The sequence below is a fragment of the Pongo abelii genome, chromosome 11 (assembly GCF_028885655.2).
Source record: "Pongo abelii isolate AG06213 chromosome 11, NHGRI_mPonAbe1-v2.0_pri, whole genome shotgun sequence".
Lineage (NCBI taxonomy): Eukaryota > Metazoa > Chordata > Mammalia > Primates > Hominidae > Pongo > Pongo abelii.
In genome coordinates this window covers 105,781,781-105,800,578 of record NC_071996.2, presented here as the reverse complement: position 1 = coordinate 105,800,578, position 18,798 = coordinate 105,781,781, and the positions used below count along the sequence as shown (strand labels likewise).

General features: G+C 44.6%; 1 protein-coding gene across 2 annotated transcripts in view; it reads right to left on the bottom strand.

Annotated features, from left to right (window-relative positions):
- BMPR2 (bone morphogenetic protein receptor type 2) overlaps positions 1-18,798 on the bottom strand; it is a 195,677-nt gene that overhangs the window by 52,581 nt on the left and 124,298 nt on the right. For both annotated transcript variants that reach the window (XM_002812753.6, XM_063712969.1), the window contains exon 4: positions 119-229. In XM_002812753.6, coding sequence (XP_002812799.1) covers positions 119-229 — 111 coding nt within the window. The remainder of the gene's footprint in view (positions 1-118; positions 230-18,798) is intronic.

Here is an 18,798-nt window from a genome sequence, read left to right as displayed (position 1 = left end):
GGTGTATTTTGCATAACTTTGAGACTATTTTTGTTAACATACGGAATTTAAAAGGAGCAAATAAATTGATTAAATTGCATGTTTAATAAACGATAGGACAAAAAATGGTAATTTTTACCTGTCAACATTCTGTATCCAAAGTATAAGGCAACTATCAAAACAGCTAATACAGAGACTGATGCCAAAGCAATGATTATTGTCTCATCTCGGTTAAATGAATGAGGTGGACCTAAAAGAAAACAAATTTTGAAATGTCATTATTTTTTTAAAAAGTATTTTGTTACATACTGACAGACTGCCCTTTAGAAAGGCTGTACCCATGTATAATCAAATTAGTAATGTTTTTGCATCAAAGGAAATGAAAGAAAAAATTAGTAATAAATGTGATAATTACAAATTATATTTTTTAATCATACAGACTATTCCGTATAGATTTGGAACACTGAAACACCAAGTAGGTGTGCTCCTAATTATTAAAACATCAACAATACCATGAAACAGATTAGACAGGATAGTATAATATTAAGAGTCTTAGAATCTAATAGTTTTAGAATCACATTTGGTTTTAAATCCTCAATTTCCTCATTTATAAAAATAGTACTCTGTATTTCCCAAGTTAGCTGTAAGATTTAGATGGTAGCCTAAGTACTTAATACAACGTCAACAATATATTATCTGGCTGGGCACAGTGGCTCATGCCTATAATCCCAACATTTTGGGAGGCTGCTGCAGGAGGATCACTTGAGGCCACGAGGTCAAGGCCAGCCTGGACAACACAGCAAAATGCCAGGCATTAAAACAAATTAAAAAAAAAAAAATTAGTCAGGCATGGTGGCATGCACCTGTAGTCCCAGCTACTCAGGGGGCTATGGCAGGAGGATTGCTTGGGCCCAGGAGTTTGAGGCTGCAGTGAGCCATAATTGTACCACTGCACTCCAGCTTGGGTGATGTAGTGAGACTCTATTTCTTTAAAAAAAAAAAAAAAAATTAAGTTTTTTTTAAAAAGCATATATTATCTACACAATAAATGGTAGTTAAACTTATCAATATTGGTATTTTTATTAATGAAAATAGCATGGCTTTGCAGGCAGTTAAATCTGAATTGGACTTGAAGCTCACTTCTTCCACTTAATATATGACCTTAGGAAAGTTTCTTCTCCTATCTGAGCCCAAGTTTACTCACTTGCAGAATGGAATGGGAACACACATAGGTAAATCACAGGGCTATCACAAACATGTAAACATTTTATGTGTTAAGTTCCATTCTGTGGGTCAGGTCGCATCTAGAGCAAATACCCTTTAGGATGGATGGCCACAAACTAGAGCATATCCAAAAGAGAGCAAGTACAACTATGAAGGTATGAGACCTCTGAACTGTGATGGGTAGAAAGAACTGAAAGCATCTGATGAGGAAAAAAAAGAAAACTTGGGAGGATATGATAGCTGTCTTCACATCAAAAAATGGACTTGATTTGGACCAAGAAATAATAACCAGTTCCAATCAGTGTATCTTCAAGGATAAGAGCCTTCAGCTCAGCATACAGAAAAGCATGGCTTATAAACAGACCTGTCTAAAATAGAATGAGTTGCCCTATGAAAGAGCTGTTCATTGTTTTACTAGACGTAGTTATGCAATGTTTGGTAATACTCATCAGAAGCTGCGCTTGATGACTGCCAGCATCTTTATTCATTCTTTATATTCAATCAAAATCAAGCATATTATACTCAAATTAGAAGCTTCTATGGCAAAGTAGGATGCCTCTACGGCAAAGAGTTCCTCTAATGGGCATTCCTGTTAATGAATTTATTTGTCTCAATCAAATTAAGTAGAAGTTGCTTATTAAAATGTCTAAACTATATTTCTATAGAAGGATCTGTTGAAACAACACTGAAATACTCTTAATTTGCAGGCCATTTATTATATTTTCTTTTTTCTTTCTTTTTTTTTTTTTTTTTTAAAAGAGTCTTGCTCTGTCGCCCAGGCTGCAGTTCAGTGGTGCAATCTCAGCTCACTGCAAACTCCACCTCCCAGACTCAAGCAATTCTTGTGCCTCAGCCTCCTGAGTTGCTGGGATTATAAGTTTGTAGCACCACACCTGGATAATTTTTTGTATTTTTAGTAGAGATGGGGTTTCACTATGTTAACCAGACCGGTCTTGAACTCCTGGCCTCAAGTTGATGTGCCCACTTTGGCCTCAAAAAGTGCTGGGATTACAGGTGTGAGTCACTGTGCCCAGCCCATTTTTCAGATATTAATAGATTTTAACACATTGATCATTGTGCCTCCTTTTAACATACAGAGTAAGTTACAGGCAGAAAAGCTACATATAAAACTCATTTTACCACAGTGAGATATTATTTCACATACATTGGCATGGCTACAATTAAAAAAAAAAAAAGTGCTGGCAAGGATGTGGATAAATTAGAACTCTTGTACATTGCAAGTGGGATATAAAATGGTAAATATACAGTAGAAAACAGTTTGCGAGTTCCTCAAAAAGTTAAACATGGAATCACCATAAGACCCAGCAATTCCACTCCTAGGCATATATCAAAAAGAACCAAAAACAAGTGTTCAAACAAAAACTTCTACACGCATGTTCACAGCATCACTATTTACAACAGCCAAAAGTGGAAACAACACAAATGTTCATGAACTGATGAATGGATAAACAAAATGTGGTATATTCCTACAAAGGATTTACAAAACGTTGAATATTCTATGATTCCATTGAAATGAAATACTCAGAATAGGCCAAATCCATAGACAGAAAGCAGGTTAGTAGTTGCCACGGACTGAGAGAGGAGGAAATAGGGAGTGACTACTTATTAGATACAGGGTTTCCCTTGTGGGGTGATGAAAATGTTTTGGAACTAGACAGAGGTAATAGTTGCACAACACTGTGAATGTGTTGAGTGGTACATTTTAATATGACTAATTCTAAGTTATGTGAATTTTACTTCAATCAAAAAAAAAAAAACTAAGGCCAGGTGCGGTGGCTCACTCCTGTCATCCCAGCACGTTGGGAGGCTGAGGCAGATGGATCACAAGGTCAGGGGTTTGAGACCAGCCTGACCAACATGGTGAAACCACATCTCTACTGAAAAGACAAAAATTAGCTGGCCATGGTGGTGCTTGCCTGTAATCCCAGCTACTCAGGAGGCTGAGGCAGGAGAATCACTTGAACCCAGGAGGCAGAGATTGCAGTGAGCCAAGATCATGCCATTGCACTCCAGCCTGGGTGAGAAAGCAAGACTCCATCTCAAAAGCAAACAAACAAATAAACAAACAAAAAAAACCTCATTTTACAATTTGCTAAACCTAAAAGATAAACTATTTTCAATACATACACATACACACACACAAAACTAAATAATTTATAGATTCATGACTATACAAGGATATTTTATGTGCTTATAGTTTTTCTTTTCCAGAAAGTCATATAGTTGGAATAATACAATATACAGACTTTTCAGACTGCCTTCTTTCACTTAGCAATATGTACTTTAGGTTCCTCCATGTCTTTTTGTGGCTTAGCAGTTCATTTCCTTTTATCACTGAATATTATCCATGTCACAGATGTACAATCTCAGCTCACTGCAACCTCCACCACCTGGGTTCAAGTGATTTTTCTGCCTCAGACTCCTAAGTAGCGGGATTACAGGCATGCGCCACCACACCCGGCTAATTTTTGTATTTTTTAGTAGAGACAGGGTTTCACCATGTTAGTCAGGCTGGTCTCGAACTCCTGACCTCGTGATCTGCCCACCTTGGCCTCCCAAAGTGCTGAGATTATAGGCATAAGCCACTGCGCCCAGCCGAAAACTGATATTTCTTTAAATATTTGTTACAATAAAAAAATTCGTAGGTCTAACATGAAACAAAGTTTTGCTACATCCAAATGAGAAAGGCTGAATATTTAAATGTGTTCTTACATTCTTGTGTAATTCAAGTAAATATGAGTTAATAAAGATTATCTTAAGTCTTCTGTATAAAAAATAAAATTAAATATTAAATGTAATATTAATATGGCATTATGGATAAAACTGTCTCTGCAAATGAGTTAAGATATCCAATGTTATAATTCCCAAAAGAACTGAACCATATTACTTATTTGAAAAATGTATTTTGAATTCAACTAGGAATGAGAAGTGATAAGGAATCTAATTTTACTTTTAAAAAATCTAGTTTTTAATTCTTAAATATGTGGACATGTTTAAATTTCAGTATTGAAAATTTAGATTAATGTTCTTTAAAGGACATTACCAATTAAATAAAATATTAAAATTTTAATGTAACAAAGGTTAGATTTTGGAAAAACCTGAAAAACCAAATGTTGTACATAAAAAGCACAGAATTAGTGCATTTAAAAATTTAATAATAAAGATTTTTCCACTAAGATTTAGCTTTCTAGGTTTTTTTTTTTGCTTTTACTAAATTATGAGAACATTGTATATAGCTAACTAATGTGTATTTTATCAAGCTTTTATTACAAAATAGAAATGACAATTTTCCTAGTCTTAGTTGTTGGAAAGTGATTTTAGCATTACCCAAATTTCTGGAAATTGGATAAATTTATATAATACTAATATAAATAGTAACGTTTCTAGAAATGTTTCCATTTGCAAAATTGTTTTTGTTACTAATATAAGCAACAAAAGCTTTTTATAGCCTACGAAGAAGAGCAGTATCTTGGAAACACTAAAAATGATTAACTATATACAGGGTACTTACTTTTTTTCAATTCAAAATAAGAGATACTAAAAAGTATGCTGCTTAAACTACAACCAACTATGACTTATCCCCTAGAATGTTATGCTTTACTTCTTGATAAGCTCCTTTAAGGAGGCTTATTTGGACAGAAAATCACTCTCATACAGCCTGTAAAAAGAAAAACAGATGCAAAATAAATTGGTGTAGGTATTCCTAAAACTTTTTCATATTCAGAGTTAGATTCTTCTGAATATCTTTTCAAATTTGTCAACTATGTCCTATTTTTCCATACATTTCTACCTTATGTGTCATTAAAAACATCACTGAGAATCATAACCCAACATTTCTTTACAACACTCTTTGGACTTTTGTTTCTGGAATTTTCTTTCCATCCACTAACACTGACTCTGAAAATTTTAATGCAGATGCTTTCTTGATCATGCCAGAAAGTGCCAATGGAAGGTTGCTTGTTCTAGTTTTAATCTTTTTATTATAAAAAACTAACTAACATATATATACATACATATATATGTATGGAGTGTGCATACAAATTCCAAATGCCCGTCACTAAGCGTTAGCAACCATCAACATTTTGTTATCCAATGAAACATTTTCAAACAATACAACTCATTTGACTTCTCATATGGTTTGTTGACAGAAACACTGAAGGGTTGCTGTTGAGTGGACATTCTGCCAGAGTTAACAATCAAGTTCACATTTACATAGGTGACAACTCCCATATTTCATCAATTTTAATACATACATTGATCACATCTTAAAATCTCCTACAGTGGGATATATCATATTTGTGGCATTGTAAAATTACTTGACAGTATTTCTTTTTCTTGGTGATAAGGCAATAATAGCCTCAGCTGGGTGCAGTGGCTCACGCCTGTAATCCCAGCACTTTGGGAGACCCCGGCGGGTGGATCACGAGGTCAGGAGTTCGAGACCAGCCTGACCAACATGATGAAACCCCATCTCTACTAAAAATACAAAAATTGGCCAGGTGTGGTGGTGCGTGCCTGTAATCCCAGCTACTCAGGAGGCTGAGGCAGGAGAATCGCTTGAACCTAGGAGGCGAAAGTTGCAGTGAGCCGAGATTGCACCACTGCACTCCAGACTGGGCGACAGAGCGAGACTCAAAAATGATAATAATAATAATAGCCTCAACTGACAGCTTTTTAAATAAAATAAAATGACTTATCATATCACATATGTTAAAATGTGTAAAAGGGGCCAGGCACGGTGGCTCACACCTATAATCCCAGCACTTTGGGAGGCCAAGGCGGGCGGATCACCTGAGGTCAGGAGCTCGAGACCAGCCTAGCCAACATGGTAAAATTCCATCTCTACTAAAAATACAAAAATTAGCCAGGCATGGTGGCACATGCCTGTAATCCCAGCTACTCATGAGGCTGAGGCAGAAGAATCCCTTGAACCCGGGAGGCAGAGGCTGCAGTGAGCCGAGATGGCGCCATTGCACTCCAGCATGGGCAACAAGAGAGAAACTCCATCTCAAGAAAAAAAAAAAAAGGTGAAAAAAGGCCAGGCAACAGTGGTTCATGCCTGTGATCTCAGCATTTTCGGAGGCTAAGGTGGGAGAACTGCTTTAGGCCAGGAGCTTGAGACCAGCCTGGGTGACAGAGCAAGACTCTGACTCTACAAAAAATAAAAAAATTAGCTGGGTGCGGTAGTGCATGCCTATAGTCCCAGTTACTTGGGAGGCTGAGGCAGGAGGACTGCTCATGCCCAGCAGTTCAAGGATGCAGTGAGCCATAATTGTGTTACCGCATACCAGTCTGGGTGACAGAGCAAGATGCTGTCTCTACCAATGTGAAAAAAAGTGACTCCCACTTCTGCTTAGAGTATACAAAGATGCAAAGAATTTTGTTCCCATCTTAGTAACAAGCCAAAACACTTCCCTGATAACAAATCAGAAAACCTAAAAATCATAACCTTTTCTTTAAAAATAAGATCTAAGGACAAAAGGAAACTAAATGGATTAAAAAGTAGAATATGAAAAGACTCTTCCAAGAGTGAAGAGACCCAAGGCTGCTCTTATCCTAGGTAAAGCAGTGAGTGGAGGAGGACACCACCATACATGTGAGTAGGAAGAAACAGCTGAACATTTAATGAATTCCTTTTTTTTGTTTGTTTGTTTGTTTTAAGGCAGAGTCTCACTCTCTTGCACAGGCTCGGGTCACCACAACCTTCGCCTCCCAGGCTCTAGCAATTCTCCTGCCTCAGCCTCCCGAGTAGCTGGGATTACAGGTGCACACCACTACGCCTAGCTAATTTTTTTGCTGTTATTGTTTTTTGAGACAGAGTTTCGCTCTTGTCACCCAGGCTGGAGAGCAGTGGCGCGATCTCGGCTCACTGCAACCTCCGCCTTCTGGGTCCAAGTGATTCTCCTGCCTCAGCCTCCCGAGTAGCTGGGATTACAGGCACACGCCACCATGCCCAATTAATTTTTTGTATTTTTAGTAGAGACAGGGTTTCACCATGTTGATCAGGCTGGTCTCGAACTCCTGACCTCGTGATCCACCCGCCTTGGCCTCCCAAAGTGCTGGGATTACAGGTGTGAGCCACCGCACCCAGCCTATGGACTGAATATGTGCCCTGCAAATTCATATGTTGAAGCCTAAATCCCCAGCGTGACAGTACATGGAGGTAGAACCTTTGGAAGGTAATTATATAATGAGGGTAGAGCCCTCATGAATGGGTTTGGGCCCTCATTAAAAAAAAAAAAAAAAAAAAGGCTGGGCATGGTGGCTCATGTCTGTAAGGTGGAGGCCAAGGTGGGTTGATCACTTGAGGATTTGAGGTCAGGAGTTTCAGACCAGGCTGGCCAACATGGCAAAACCCCGTCTCTACTAAAAATACAAAAAATTAGCTGGGCTTAGTGGTATGTGCCTGTAATCCCAGCTACTTGGGAGGCTGAGGCAGGAAAATCACTTGAACCCCTGAAGCAGAGGTTGCAGTGGGCTGATATCACACCACTGCACTCCAGCCTGGGTGAGTGAGACTCCGTCTCAAAAAAAAATTAATTAATTAAAAATTAAAAAAGAGGAGACACAGGATCTATCTTTCTGTTCTCTGCCATGTGAGAACATTGGCATGTGAGTTACATGTAACATGTAAGTTACAATAAGAAGACAACCATCTGCAGGCACTATTAAAGACACGGACTTCCCAGACTCTAGAACTAAGCACCCAGTCCACACTACTTTGACTAAGACACCGAGGTAGGAAAATTTGTCCTAAGGCATTACATCAAATATTAGCAACCATGACGAACAGTGATTTAACTTCAAAATTTAACTATAATTTAACATTATCATTAACAACTAGTTGTTAGGAAATAAGTAGTCTACTATTGATAATATTACACTCCCAAAATATTTCAGGCAACAGTGGTAAAGTAGTTTAGTGAAAAGAGCTCATAAGTTTTAGTCCCACGTTAGCCACTGTGGACAAATTATATAATTTTTCTGGGCTCTTACTTCTTTATCCATAAAATAAAGTGGTTATAGAGTGCCGGCCCCACCTCTAGCTTGCCAAGCTCCAGCCAAAGGAGAAGGAGAGTAAGTAAGGAGGTCTCTATTACCATGGCTCATAAAAGGCACAACAATGTCCACAAATCAACTGGAAGTAAAGCATCCAGTAAGCCAAGTGGTTACAAAAGTTGCTCATAAGAGACCAAGCACAGTGCTCACACCTGTAATCCCAGCTACTCAGGAGGCTGAGTTGGGAGGGTTGCTTGAGCTCAGGAGTTGCACGCTGCAGTGAGCTATGATTGTGCCACTACACTCCGGCCTAGAAGACAGAGTAAAATCCTGTTTCCAAAATTTATTAAAAAAAAAAAAAAAAAAGCTGCCCCTAATAGAGTGTCCTGTACAGGATAGGTGAAGAAACCTCAGAATTACAGACCTATTTGCAAGGCACTCTGTAATAAGTCCTAATCAGAAGTCCCCTGAACTTCTGATTGGCAAACTTTTCTTCCAGTGTCTGAGGTGAGAAATTGTTTGGGACTTTAAAATAGATTGGCACATCTAGAGTACAACTATTGGTGTTTTGAAAATAGCTATGTCTTTGGTTGAATAGGCCTATCTGGTTGGCCTTTTTGAAGATATTAACCTGTATGTTATCCATGCCAAACGTGTAACAATCATGCCAAAAGATATCCAACTAGCACAATGCATTTGTAGAAAGCATCCTTAAGAATCTACTATGATGGGTCGGGCATGGTGGCTCATGCCTGTAATCCCAGCACGTTGGGAGGCCAAGGCGGGTGGATCACGACGTCAGGAGTGCAAGACCAGCCTGGCCAAGTTGGTGAAACTCCGTCTCTACTAAAAATACAAAAAATTAGCCGGGCGTGGGGGCAGGCACCTGTAATCCCAGCTACTTGGGAGGCTGAGGCAGGAGAATCGCTTGAACTCGGAGGGCGGGGGTTGTAGTGAGCAGAGATCGCGCCACTGCACTCTAGCCTGAGTGACAGAGTGCGACTCTCTCAAAAAAAAAAAAAGAATCTACTATGATGGAAAACTTCTGTTAAAAAAATGTTATCTTCTTCCTTTTATTGGTAGTGTGCCTGGAATTGGTGGGTTCTTGGTCTCACTGACTTCAAGAATGAAGCCGCAGACCCTCGCGATGAGTGTTACAGCTCTTAAGGTGGTGCGTCTGAAGTTTGCTCCTTCTGACGTTCAGATGTGTTCGGAGTTTCTTCCTTCTGGTGGGTTTGTGGTCTCGCTCGCTCAGGAGTGAATCTGCAGACCTTCGCAGTGAGTGTTACAGCTCTTAAGGCAGCGCATCTGGAGTTGTTCGTTCCTCCTGGTGGGCTTGTGGTCTCGCTGGCTTCAGGAGTGAAGCTGCAGACCTTCGCGGTGAGTGTTACAGCTCATAAAAACAGTGTGGACCCAAAGAGTGAGCAGTAGCAAGATTTATTGCAAAGAGCGAAAGAACAAACCTTCCACAGTGTGGAAGGCGACCCGAGCGCGTTGCCACTGACACGGGCAGCCTGCTTTTATTCTCTTATCTGGCCCCACCCACATCCTGCTGATTGGTAGAGCCAAGTGGTCTGTTTTGACAGGGCGCTGATTGGTGCATTGACAATCTCTGAGCTAGACACAAAGGTTCTCCACCTCCCCATCAGATTAGCTAGATACAGAGTGTGGACACAAAGGTTCTACAAGGCCCCACCAGAGTAGCTACATACAGAGTGTCGATTGGTGCATTCACAAACCCTGAGCTAGACACGGTGCTGACTGGTGTATTTACAAACCTTGAGCTAGATACAGAGTGCCTATTGGTGTATTTACAATCCCTGAGCTAGACATAAAGGTTCTCCACGTCCCCACCAGATTCAAGAGCCTAGCTGGCTTCACCCAGTGAATCCCGCACCGGGGCTGCAGGTGGAGCTGCCTGCCAGTCCCGCGCCATGCGCTCGCACTCCTCAGCTCTTGGGTGGTCGATGGGACTGGGAGCCGAGGAGCAGGGGGCGGTGCTCATCGGGGAGGCTCGGGCTGCACAGGAGCCCATGGAGAGGGTGGGAGGCTCAGGCATGGCGGGCTGCAGGTACCAAGCCCTGCCCCGCGGGAAGGCAGTAAGACCCGGTGAGAAATCGAGAGCAGTGCCGGTGGGCTGGCTCTGCTGGGGGACCCAGTACACCCTCCGCAGTCGCTGGCCCGGGTGCTAAGCCCCTCATTGCCCAGGGCCGGCGGGGCCGGCAGGGCCAGCCAGCTGCTCAGAGTGCGGGGCCCACCAAGCCCACACCCACCCGGAACTCCAGCTGGCTCGCAAGCGCTGCATGCAGCCCCAGTTCCCACTCGCGCCTCTCCCTCCACACCTCCCTGCAAGCTGAGGGAGTGGGCTCCGGCCTTGGCCAGCCCAGAAAGGGGTTCCCACAGTGCAGTGGTGGGCTGAAGGGCTCCTCAAGTGCCACCAAAGTGGGAGCCCAGGCAAAGGAGGCGCCGAGAGCGAGCGAGGGCTGTGAGGACTGCCAGCACGCTGTCACCTCTCAATCCCCCCTCTAAACAGGACACCCCAACTGCTATTGGGAATTTGGCCGATGACCGCTCTAGCTACTTCCTGCTGGATAGGGGTGAAGAAGGGGCCCTGCAGTTTTAGTGTCCTTCAGAGGGGAACTCTCTAGGCCAGGGGAAGTGCCAGCGGGTCGGTCCAGGGGTCCTCGGTAGAAGTTGTTAGTTGAACTCATTTGGGGTTCCATTTGTAAGACCATCTGTAGCTTGATGGCCTCGATTCTAGAGGAAACAAATTTGACAAGAAGGTTAAAAATACAGGGCCCAAAGGTGAGTAACAGCAAGATGGCTGCCACAGGACCTAGAAAGGGGAGAAGCCATGTTGCCCAACTCCAGAGGTTGATATAAGAATTTGAAAGGCGTTGTCTGATTTCAGAAGCCTTTTCCTGTAAACGCTGGGGGGCATCTTGTGCTATCCCCAACTGGTTAGTGTAAAAACAACACTCTTCCCCTAAGAAGGTGCAGAGTCCTCCTTTCTCAGAAGTGAGGAGGTCTAGGCCTCGGCGGTTTTGGAGAGTCACTGCTGCCAAAGAGTCTATTTGGGATTATAAAGTAAGGACAGATTTCATTATTTCTTGCGAACTGTTTGAGAGGCAGATATGGGTTGAAGATCCACATAAGAAGAATATGCCTTGGCTGGGTAGATAGAAATTTACCCTGGCTTTTAAAGGAATAGGGTACACTGTTTTTTCTTTACTACTTCCATCTCTCTTTCTTTCTCTTCGACTTCTTCTTTGTCTCTTCCTCTCTTTTTAACTCTCTCTTTGACTTTCTGTCTGTCCCTCTTTCTCTCTGACTTCTTCGTCTCCTCTCTGTCTCTTACTTTGACTTCCTGTCTCTTTCTTTCCTTTCTGCTGCCTCTGCCAGCTGCTTATGCTGCTGTTCTCCCCTCTCCTTCCCATTTTGATGGCTTTGTCAGTGTAAGATTCCCACCTCTTTGTGTTTTTGCATTGTGTGCAATAACTCTATAATTTCCTTGTATTTAATGAGGGTTCCCTCAGAGGTTAGGAACTCCCTCTCTTTCCATATTGCAGCATAGGCATGTAAGATTAGATAAGCATACTTGCTATCTGTATACACATTTATTCTTTTTCCTTTTCCCAGTTCTAAGGCTCAAGTAAGTGCCACTAGTTCCACTAACTGGGCACTGGTCCCTGGGGGAAGAGGCTTGCTTTCAAGTATGGTTACATCACTAACTATGGTGTAACCTGCCCTTCGTATCCCATTCTCCACAAATGAACTTCCATCGGTATATAGGTTAAGGTCAGGATTAGTTAAGGAGACTTCTAAGAGATCATCTCGGGTGGCGTAAGTCTGGACTATAATTTGTTGGCAGTCATGCGCGATTGGTTCCCCATCCTCAGGGAGAAAAGTGGCAGGGTTGAGGGCCACGCATGTGCACGTTTGAAGCACCGGTCCCTCAAGTAGTGGTGCCTGGTATCTAAGTAGGTGGTTGTCTGATAGCCATAAACTTCCTTTGGCACCTAATATGCCATTTACATCATGGGTAGTCCAGACAGTGAGATCCTTTCCTTGTATTATTTTGATAGCCTCTGATGCTAAGATGGCCACTGCTGCAATTACCCTTAAACAGCGATGCCAGCCTTTTGCTACTACATCAGTTTCCTCACTTAGGTATGCCACTGGTTGTGGGGTTGTCCCACGAGTCTGAGTAAGGACTCCAAGAGCTATCCTGGCTCTCTGTGACGTATAAAGAGAAGTTCTGTCCTGTGGGAAGGCTTAAAGCTAGAGCTTGTACTAAAGCCTGCTTTAAGGTTTTAAAGGCTGTTTCTGCCTCTGGTTCCCATTCGACTAGATGAGTATTTGCCCTCTGGGTTTCCTTGATTAGAGTATAGAGGGGCCTGGCTAGCTCGCTGTATCTGGGGATTCATAGTCGGCAAAAGCCAGTAATTCCAAGGAACCCCCTCAACTGTTTTAATGTCTTAGGGCGAGGATAAGCCAGTATAGGCTGTATTCGTTCCTTGCTGAGGGCCCCGGTCCCTTTGGCTAAGATTAGGCCTAGATATTTAACCTGCTGTAGGCAAAGCTGGGCCTTCGACCTAGACACCTTGTACCCTTGATTAGGTAGAAAGTTCAAGAGATCTAGAGTAGCCTGCTGGCACGAGGCTTCCGAACTGGTAGCCAAAAGTAAATCATCCACATATTGAAGGACCAGAGTGCCCGGACTTGAGAAGTGGCTTAGATCTTGGGCCAGTGCCTGACCAAACAGATGAGGGCTATCCCTAAACTCCTGGGGCAAGACCATCCACGTAAGTTGGGACGTGTGGTGTGTGGGATCCTCAAAAGCAAAGAGAAACTGGGAGTCAGAGTGCAGGGAAATACAGAAGAAGGCATCCTTGAAGTCCAGAACCATGAACCATTCTGCTTCCTCCGGTATTTGAGAGAGCAGGGTATAGGGGTTGGGTACAACTAGATATAGTGGAATTACTGCCTCATTAATGAGTCTAAGATCTTGCACTAGTCTCCACTGACCATTTGGTTTTTGTACTCCCAGAATTGGGGTGTTTCAGGGACTGCTGCATTTCCTTACTAAGCCTTGAGCTTTCAAATGTTTAACAATATTCTGTAATCCTTTATGAGCTTCAGGCCTTAAGGGCTATTGCCTTTGGTAAGGAAAACTGGTGGGATCTTTTAACCTGATTGGGACTGGGCGGGCATTTTTTGCCCTTCCAAATTGTCCTTCGAATGCCCAGACTTCAGGGTTGATTCCCTCCTCAAGTAGGGGACAACAAATGGGTAACTTGTTCCCCATATTCATGTAGATAATAGCTGCAGCCTTGGCTAATATATCCCTCCCTAATAAGGGTGTGGGACTTTCAGGCATAACAAGAAAGGCATGTGAAAAGAGCAAAGTCTCCCAATTACAACTGAGGAGGTGGGAGAAATACCTGGTTACAGGCTGTCCCAGGATTCCTCAGACGGTAACGGACCTTGAGGACAGTCATCCAGGACAGGAGATTAACACTGAGAAGGCCATGCCAGTGTCCAGGAGGAAATCAATTTCCTGGTCCTCAATAGTTAAACATACCCGGGGCTCAGTGAGGGTGATGACATGAGCTGGCACTTGCCCCAGGCACCCTCAGTCCTGTTGCTGGATCATCTGGTTGGGGCTTCTGACCCAGGGAACCTTCGTCCTCTGGGGCAGTGCACCTTCCAGTGATTGCCTCGGCATAGTGGACATGGATGAGGGGGCAGCTTGTTTCTCATTGGACAATCTTTTTAAAAGTGTCCTAGTAAACCACACTGATAACGAGCCCTACCAGGTGATTTGCCTGCTCCATTTTCTGTCCTCTCTGAACCACCAAGGTTTGTTTGTCTGAGGGCCATGACTAAGGCTGCGGCCTTTCTCTGATCTCGCTTTTCCTTTTGGGCCTGTTCCTCTTGGTCCCTATTATAGAACGCCGAGTTTGCCAGGTTTAATAATGCCTCTAGATTTTGTTCAGGGCTCAGGGCTTGCTTTTGGAGCTTTCTCCTGATATCTGCGGCTGATTGGGTAATAAACTTATCTTTTAGAATCAATTGACCCTTGAGTGATTCAGGTGACAGGGGAGTATATTTTCTTAGGGCCTCTCATAGCTGCTCGAGGAAGGCAGAAGGATTTTCTTCCTTTCCCTGAGTTATGGTGGACATCATTGAATAATTCATGGGCTTTTTTTCTAATTCTCCTTAGTCCTTCTAGAACACAGGTCAACAGATGTTTACGACTCCAGTCCCCATGATCTGAGTCAAGGTCCCAGTGGGGATCCATACTGGGGATGGCTTGCTGACCAGTAGGGAATTTGTCCCTTTCTTCGGCTGTCATTCTATCATTTACGTGACTAAGATACCAAGTATCTCCACTCTCGGGCTTCAGCTAAAGCTGCATTCTTTTCATTAAAAGGCAGCGTTTGATCTAACAGTAGCATGACATCTCTCCAAGTGAGGTCAAAGGTTTGCCCTAGACCCTGTAGGACATCTATGTACCTATCAGGATCATCTGAAAACTTCCCCAGGTCTGCCTTGATCTGCTTTAAATCAGAGAGGGAGAAGAGGACATGTACCCAGGTTGGGACAAATTCCCCTCTCCCTACAGCTTGAAGGGGACATTACCAATAGCCCGGGGGTTTTGTGGTCCTTTGGAGATTTCTTTGCTTATTTCCTTCTGGGCAAGGGAGATTAGAGGAGGATTATCATTAATAGGAAGGGGAGCTATAGGGAGGCTAGGATATGGGGGTAAGCTGAGAGGTCCTCCTGTAAGATGTAAATTACAAGCTTTGCATAGTTGTGTATTCCCCCTCAATGAAAAGAAAGCTTCAACATAAGGTATTCCACTCCATTTGCCTTCCCTGTTACAGAAAAAGTCAAGCTGCAGGATAGTATTGTAATTTGTACTTCCCTCAGGTGGCCATTTTTCTCCATCAGAAAGAGAATATTGGGGCCAAGCTGTAGTGCAGAAAAAAATGAGCTGCCTCTTTTTCAGGGTTTGTGGGTCAAATTGGTCCCAGTGGCTTAGGATGCATTTCAAGTGTGAGCCTGTTGATGCCTGAGTGTTTCCCATCTGAAAGACAAAACCGCCCGTGGTTTTGGTTTGTTTCGTTTCTCCCCCTGCCCAAGAACCCGCAATGGTCCCTGGACCCTGCTGATCGGAATAGTTGCACTCACCAACGCAGCAGCGGAAACAACCCCTGCCCAAGAACCCGCAACGGTCCCTGGACCCTGCTGATCAGAATAGTTGCGCTCACCGACGCAGCAGCAGAAACAAACCCTGCCCAAGAACCCGCAATGGTCCCTGGACCCTGCTGATCGGAATAGTTGCGCTCACTGACGCAGCAGCAGAAACACTTGTTTTCCTCCCAGACCACATGGAGGACTGAGGAAGGTCGGATTTAGTGGTCCTTACCGACGCATTCTCAAAAACCTGCACCCTTGCCTGTCCTCCTAAACCACAAGGAGGACTGACCAAGAAAAATCGGATTTAGTGGCCCTTACCGACGCACTCTCAAAAACCTGTTAGAGTCCTAAGCATTCTCCTGTTAGTATTGGGACTTTACCCCTGTCCTATAAAGATGTTATGCCCCAAAAATGAAGTGGAGGGCCATACCTGAGGGAGGGAAGGGATCTCCAGGGTTGGAAGAGTGACACCTTTTGTCCTCACTTATATGAATAGGAAGGATACAATTTCTGAGGCTCCCCATATCCTAGCTTCAGAAATAGCTTTTGTTAGGCCTGTTAGTCTGAGGACGGATCCTAAAATTCCAGGTAGTCACCACTATGACAAGGCTTTAGGCAAAAATTATGTCTTTCTGATTGGTGAGCCCAGGTGCCTAAAGAAGGTAACAGAGTCCTGGAGTTTATACTAGAAATCATTCTTATAGGAGAAACTAGAAAAGCACCAGAAACGGGTAGCAATTTTTAGAAGCGGGTCTAACCTCAGAGAAGAGAGGCGAGAGGAAGTTTGTCTGGCAGGCATTAGGACCCAGGGGGCAAGGGTCAGGATAGATAGGATAGATGGGCGAGTCTTGTTTTGGCGACATGCCTTTGAGAGTTCCGCTCATGGCCGCAGGGACAACCAACTTGTTGTTGGGACCCCAGAGCTGCATGGCTTTCCTCTCTGTCGACCCTCGGCTCAGTCCAGAAGTACAGGAAAAGCAGAAGCTGGTTCTAGGCAAACCAACGGTCCCAACTCCAAAGAGTCGGGGGTTGTTAGAGAGCCCTTTCCCAGAAAGCCTGACACCCGTGTCTTTAGTCCGGCGGCCGCGCTAGTCGCTTTTAACTGGCCGACAGGTGCCCAGTATTTAGCCCCCGAATTCTAAGGAAAGACAGGACAGAATAGCAAGTGAAAAGGGTCCGATGGTACTCACCGCTTGGCGACAGGCGATGGTCTCACCACTCAGCGATTGTCTCACCACTTGGCAATAGGCAATGGTCTCACCGCTCGGCGATTGTCTCACCACTTGGTGATAGGTGAAAGCCCCTTCGTGGTCACCAAAATGTGTCCGGAATTGGTGGGTTCTTGGTCTCACTGACTTCAAGAATGAAGCCGCGGACACTCGCAGTGAGTGTTACAGCTCTTAAGGTGGCGCGTCTGGAGTTTCTTCCTTCTGATGTTCGGATGTGTTTGGAGTTTCTTCCTTCTGGTGGGTTTGTGGTCTCGCTGGCGCAGGAGTGAATCTGCAGACCTTCGCAGTGAGTGTTACAGCTCTTAAGGCAGCGCGTCTGGAGTTGTTCGTTCCTCCCGGTGGGCTTGTGGTCTCGCTGGCTTCAGGAGTGAAGCTGCAGACCTTCGCGGTGAGTGTTACAGCTCATAAAAACAGTGTGGACCCAAAGAGTGAGCAGTAGCAAGATTTATTGCAAAGAGTGAAAGAACAAAGCTTCCACAGTGTGGAAGGGGACCCGAGCGCGTTGCCGCTGCTGACACGGGCAGCCTGCTTTTATTCTTATCTGGCCCCACCCACGTCCTGCTGATTGGTAGAGCCGAGTGGTCTGTTTTGACAGGGCGCTGATTGGTGCATTTACAATCCCTGAGCTAGACACAAAGGTTCTCCACCTCCCCACCAGATTAGCTAGATACAGAGTGTGGACACAAAGGTTCTACAAGGCACCACCAGAGTAGCTACATACAGAGTGTCGATTGGTGCATTCACAAACCCTGAGCTAGACACAGGGTGCTGACTGGTGTATTTACAAACCTTGAGCTAGATACAGAGTGCCTATTGGTGTATTTACAATCCCTGAGCTAGACATAAAGGTTCTCCACATTCCCACCAGACTCAGGAGCCCAGCTGGCTTCACCCAGTGGATCCCGCACCGGGGCTGCAGGTGGAGCTGCCTGCCAGTCCCGCACCATGGGCTCGCACTCCTCAGCCCTTGGGTGGTCGATGGGACTGGGCGCCGTGGAGCAGGGGGCGACGCTCATCCGGGAGGCTCGGGCTGCACAGGAGCCCATGGAGGGGGTGGGAGGCTCAGGCATGGCGGGCTGCAGGTCCCGAGCCCTGCCTGGCGGGAAGGCAGCTAAGACCCAGTGAGAAATCGAGAACAGCGCGGGTGGGCTCGCACTGCTGGGGGACCCAGTACACCCTCCGCAGTCGCTGGCCCGGGTGCTAAGCCCCTCATTGCCCGGGCTGGCAGGGCCAGCCGGCTGCTCCAAGTGCGGGGCCCACCAAGCCCACGCCCACCTGGAACTCCAGCTGGCCCGCAAGCGCCACACGCAGCCCCAGTTCCCACTCGCGCCTCTCCCTCCACACCTCCCTGCAAGCTGAGGGAGTGGGCTCCGGCCTTGGCCAGCCCAGAAAGGGGCTCCCACAGTGCAGTGGTGGGCTGAAGGGCTCCTCAAGTGCAGCCAAAGTGGGAGCCCAGGCAGGGGAGGCGCCGAAAGCGAGCGAGGGCAGTGAGGACTGCCGGCACGCTGTCACCTCTCAGTAGTTCTGAACATTATTTTTTCCCCATAGGGTCAAAAGGCACCTAAGTATAAGATTGTGAGTGAAAAAATAGGGAACAGAAATGAGGTATTGGTGGTTTTTCCATTTTTATTTGCATATGGATTTTCAATATCAATGTGGGACATAAAGCATTAATGCAGGTCAAAACATTTCAGTGAACAAGTTGTAGAAGTTCAACTTCATAACAATTATTTAATTTGTTCTTTTGATTTTTTTTTTTTTTTTTTTTGAGACAGGGTCTCACTTTGTCGCTCAGGCTGGAGTGCAATGGTATGACCATGGCTCACTGCAGCCTCAGCCTCCCAGGCTCAAGCTATCCTATCACCTCAGCCTCCCAAGCATCTGGTCTCATGCCACCACGTCTGGCTAATTTTTATTTTTTGTAGAGACAGGGTTTTGCCATGTTGCTCAGGATGGTCTCAAACTCCTGGGCTCAAGCAATCTGCCTGTCCTGGCCTCCCAAAGTGCTGGAATTACAGACATAAACCACCATGCCTGGCCATAACAATTATAAATAAACCTGTTAAATTCTTCTGGACAATGCCTGCATTTGGATTTTTGGAAAATAAGTAAATTTCTTATTGACAGCAACTAAATGATG